This window comes from Ipomoea nil, unplaced genomic scaffold, assembly GCF_001879475.1.
Source record: "Ipomoea nil cultivar Tokyo-kokei standard unplaced genomic scaffold, Asagao_1.1 scaffold1317, whole genome shotgun sequence".
In the NCBI taxonomy this organism is placed as follows: Eukaryota; Viridiplantae; Streptophyta; class Magnoliopsida; order Solanales; family Convolvulaceae; genus Ipomoea; species Ipomoea nil.
In genome coordinates this window covers 2,377,501-2,380,906 of record NW_017617745.1, presented here as the reverse complement: position 1 = coordinate 2,380,906, position 3,406 = coordinate 2,377,501, and the positions used below count along the sequence as shown (strand labels likewise).

Here is a 3,406-nt window from a genome sequence, read left to right as displayed (position 1 = left end):
CAAAAATAATAACCCTACGGAAAAATTATTATTATATAGGAAAACAGGAAAAAATGAAAAGAAAAAGGTGGATAATTTGGATAGTGGTTAGCACGAGTTTGACAAATTGTTCTTTTTCTTAAAAGCGTTACGTTGTAGCCTAGGTTTTGCTACCTCCCACAAGTGATAGAGAGCAAAACCACAACGAGTTCTAAACCATTAGCAACTTTTAGTTGCACCTGATCCTCTTGCACAGCATAGAGAGCATCTCTCGCCATACAATTCAATAAGTTTAAAAAGAGCTTTTGTATAAATAGTGGGACAAATCCACTTCGAAAATCAATGTGGGACAAAAACTTCACTTTTCCAACTCAAATAGGTATACTTTGAGAATTAATATCTCATTCACCCATTATCTGTTTTGAGCGTACAATATATCAATCTCTTCGTCTCACTACGAAGAATACGAATCCACTTTGACCCAACTCAAATCGGAAGTGGACCCCACTGATAATTGTACCACAAAATAGTCACTTAATATGTCATTTTAAGCTATTTTTTCCAACACTATATAAATAAATAAACTTTATTAAACATTCACATAATCTAGACCATGTATTATTTGCAAAAAGAAATAATAAAAAGAAACAAACACAAACAGCTCACACATACACAAATTAATGCTTATCCATAACCAATAACTATTTCAAGGCTCAAAGATGAAAGGCTGAGCAATCAAGCAAAGATCTTCTTTTTTGGCCACAGCTATACCCATTCCCTCATTCATATCCAAATCATTAGGACTAACTCCACTCGGGATTTCCCAATCAAAGTGGTACAATAAAGCAGCCAATGAATGGGCAATGCTAGCCAAAGAAAATGAAATTCCAGGACACATTCTTCTTCCTGAACCGAAAGGTATAAACTCATAGTGATTTCCCATGAATTCCACAGAACTATTCTCGAATCTTTCGGGCAGAAATCTTTCTGGATCTTTCCAATACTTAGGATCGGTCGCAATAGCCCAAGCATTAATAAAGACTCTAGTCTTGGGAGGTATAATGTAGTTATCAATCTGTGTTTCTTGCATGCTTTCTCTTGGGGCTAAAAGCGGAATTGGAGCGTGGAGTCGAAGGGTTTCTTTAATCACAAAGTTTAGGTAAGTTAAATTTTCCAATTCTTTATTGTCAAATGTTTTCTTTCCCTTTAGGACTTCTCTCACCTCGGCATGTGCCTTGGACATCACACTTGGATTTTTCATCATTTCGGACATTGCCCAGATAAGTGTTGTGGCAGATGATTCAACCCCAGCAGAGAACATGTCCTACATTTTAATTGATAATATTATAATTTTATTTGGGGAAGAAAATGAATGTTAAAAACTATATATAGCGCAATTTTTTAATCAATTAGGGCATTCGAATTTAGAAGTAAAAAAATAAGTATACGAAAGTAATATTCCATTTGCTTTCACTTTTAACATAAAAATGAAAGTTTATGTAATAAATATTACTTTAGTAGTACATGTGTGTTGAGCAGAATATATATTAAGAAATGAAAACTAATCTTTCTAGAATGTCCGGATTTATCTCATCCATCAATAATCTAACATAATTAAGGGATGAAAATTAAGAAAAAATGCAACAATGACATTCCTGTAATTAGTTGATTGTGCATTTGAAAAACCTTTACAATGCATTTGGAAAAAAATTTTACTAAATACATTATTAGTTATTTGTGAATACACTGCTAAACATTTTCAAATGTAAAATCATAATTACATAAATGTCTTAAATTTTAACCATTAATTATCTTAGATGAACATATATAAGATTATATTAATTCGCTTGTTTTCACGGAAGCCTAATTCTCAACGGAGGTTTACCATATCTTACAATTATGGGATGTTAATAAAAGTAATGTGAGAGTCTTAATGTTGAGCATATATAATATACTGATCTTTTCTATGCGCGATGCGCCAAAATATATGCTCAATATTTATATATTTTTAAAATAATTAACAAATTGCTACTTCCAAGCACCTTGTGAGAGATATAACTTGATTGAGACTTATTATCTTTTTAGATAAACATAAATAATGTGCAATCCAATTATGAGTTTAATAGAACGTATGCATCAATTATTATTGAACTTACATTTATGACTGCTTTAATGTTATCTCGTGTGATAGGAATTTGGAGCTCTCCACCCTCCATCACTCTTAGTAAAACATCAACTATGTCTTCTTCATGATCTTTCGCCTTGTTGTTGTTGCGGTTTGCCATGTTGTCTTTATGTTCTTCAATGATGAGTTCAAAAATTTTATCTACCTCACGATGAACCTTCAACAATCTGGGTTTGGTCCCACTAACGTAATGAATCCATTTCTTGGACGGAAACAAATCGGCGACGCCAAATCCCCCGGCTAAGGACAGCGCTTCTTTCACGAGAACAATGAACCTCTCTTGATCCTCACGCCGCACTCTCCCAAACGCGGCCTTAGCAATCGTCGAGCTCGTGAACCAACATATCTTCTCCGTCAAGTTGATCGGAGCCGACCCAGATGCCTTAATCGACGATATAAGCTCTGAAAGTTCTTCTTGTCTAAAGGAATTAAATGATTTCACCATTTTTGTGCTCAAAAGCTCCAACACGCATATCTTTCTCATCTGCCTCCAGTAATCTCCGTAGGGCGAAAACGCGACGTCTGTGCACTTGTAATAGACAACGTCGAACGACATCATCTTTGGCCGGTTGGCGAAGACGAGGTCGTGGGTTTTGGTTATCGCTTTTGCCAGTTGAGGAGAGGATATGACGATGGCGGAGATTTCGCCCAGCTGCAAGTGCATTATGGGTCCATATTTTCTTGATAAATTTCTGAGAGTACGATGTGGAAGCGAACCGCCGACTAAATGGTGGAGGCTTCCGATGAGGGGTAATTTCCATGGACCGGGCGGCAATTTTTGCCTTCTTGCAGGGTTTGATCTTCTCCGTAATGTGTATATGCAGAACACGAAGGAGAGAAACACAATGACCGAAACTGGGTTGAATAGAAACTTGTGTTCCATTTCAGAAACGAAAGAAGAACCAACAAGTCTACTTTTTTTTTTACGTGTGTTCCGTAACTTCAGTTTTGCAGATATATATAAGATTATTGGCAAAAACTTCTTATTTTAATTTGGAACGCTACCTACTGTCTCCACTGAGGCTTGAACTCATAACCTTCTAAATAAAAGTCCAACCCAAATACCATTAGACCACATAGTCCTAGTGTTAAATTTTAATATGTAAACAAACTAATTTAAAATTTATGAAAATGTCTTTTTTAGTCCTTTTACGTTTACCAGCTTATCAAAAAGCTAATTTTACCAAACACTTTCAATCATAACAGCTAGATTAACAGCTCTTCAGTTTTCAGCTCCGAGCT

General features: G+C 35.4%; 1 protein-coding gene across 1 annotated transcript; it reads right to left on the bottom strand.

Moving 5' to 3' along the window:
- Positions 1–648: 648 nt before the first annotated feature.
- On the bottom strand, positions 649–3,080 carry LOC109185155 (premnaspirodiene oxygenase-like). The gene is made up of 2 exons (XM_019335133.1): positions 2,136–3,080; positions 649–1,303 (listed from the first exon to the last, which is right to left on the bottom strand). Exons 1-2 carry the CDS (start codon positions 3,045–3,047, stop codon positions 686–688), a joined length of 1,530 nt encoding a protein of 509 aa, XP_019190678.1. The 5' UTR covers positions 3,048–3,080; the 3' UTR covers positions 649–685.
- Between the last annotated feature and the right edge of the window lie 326 nt (positions 3,081–3,406).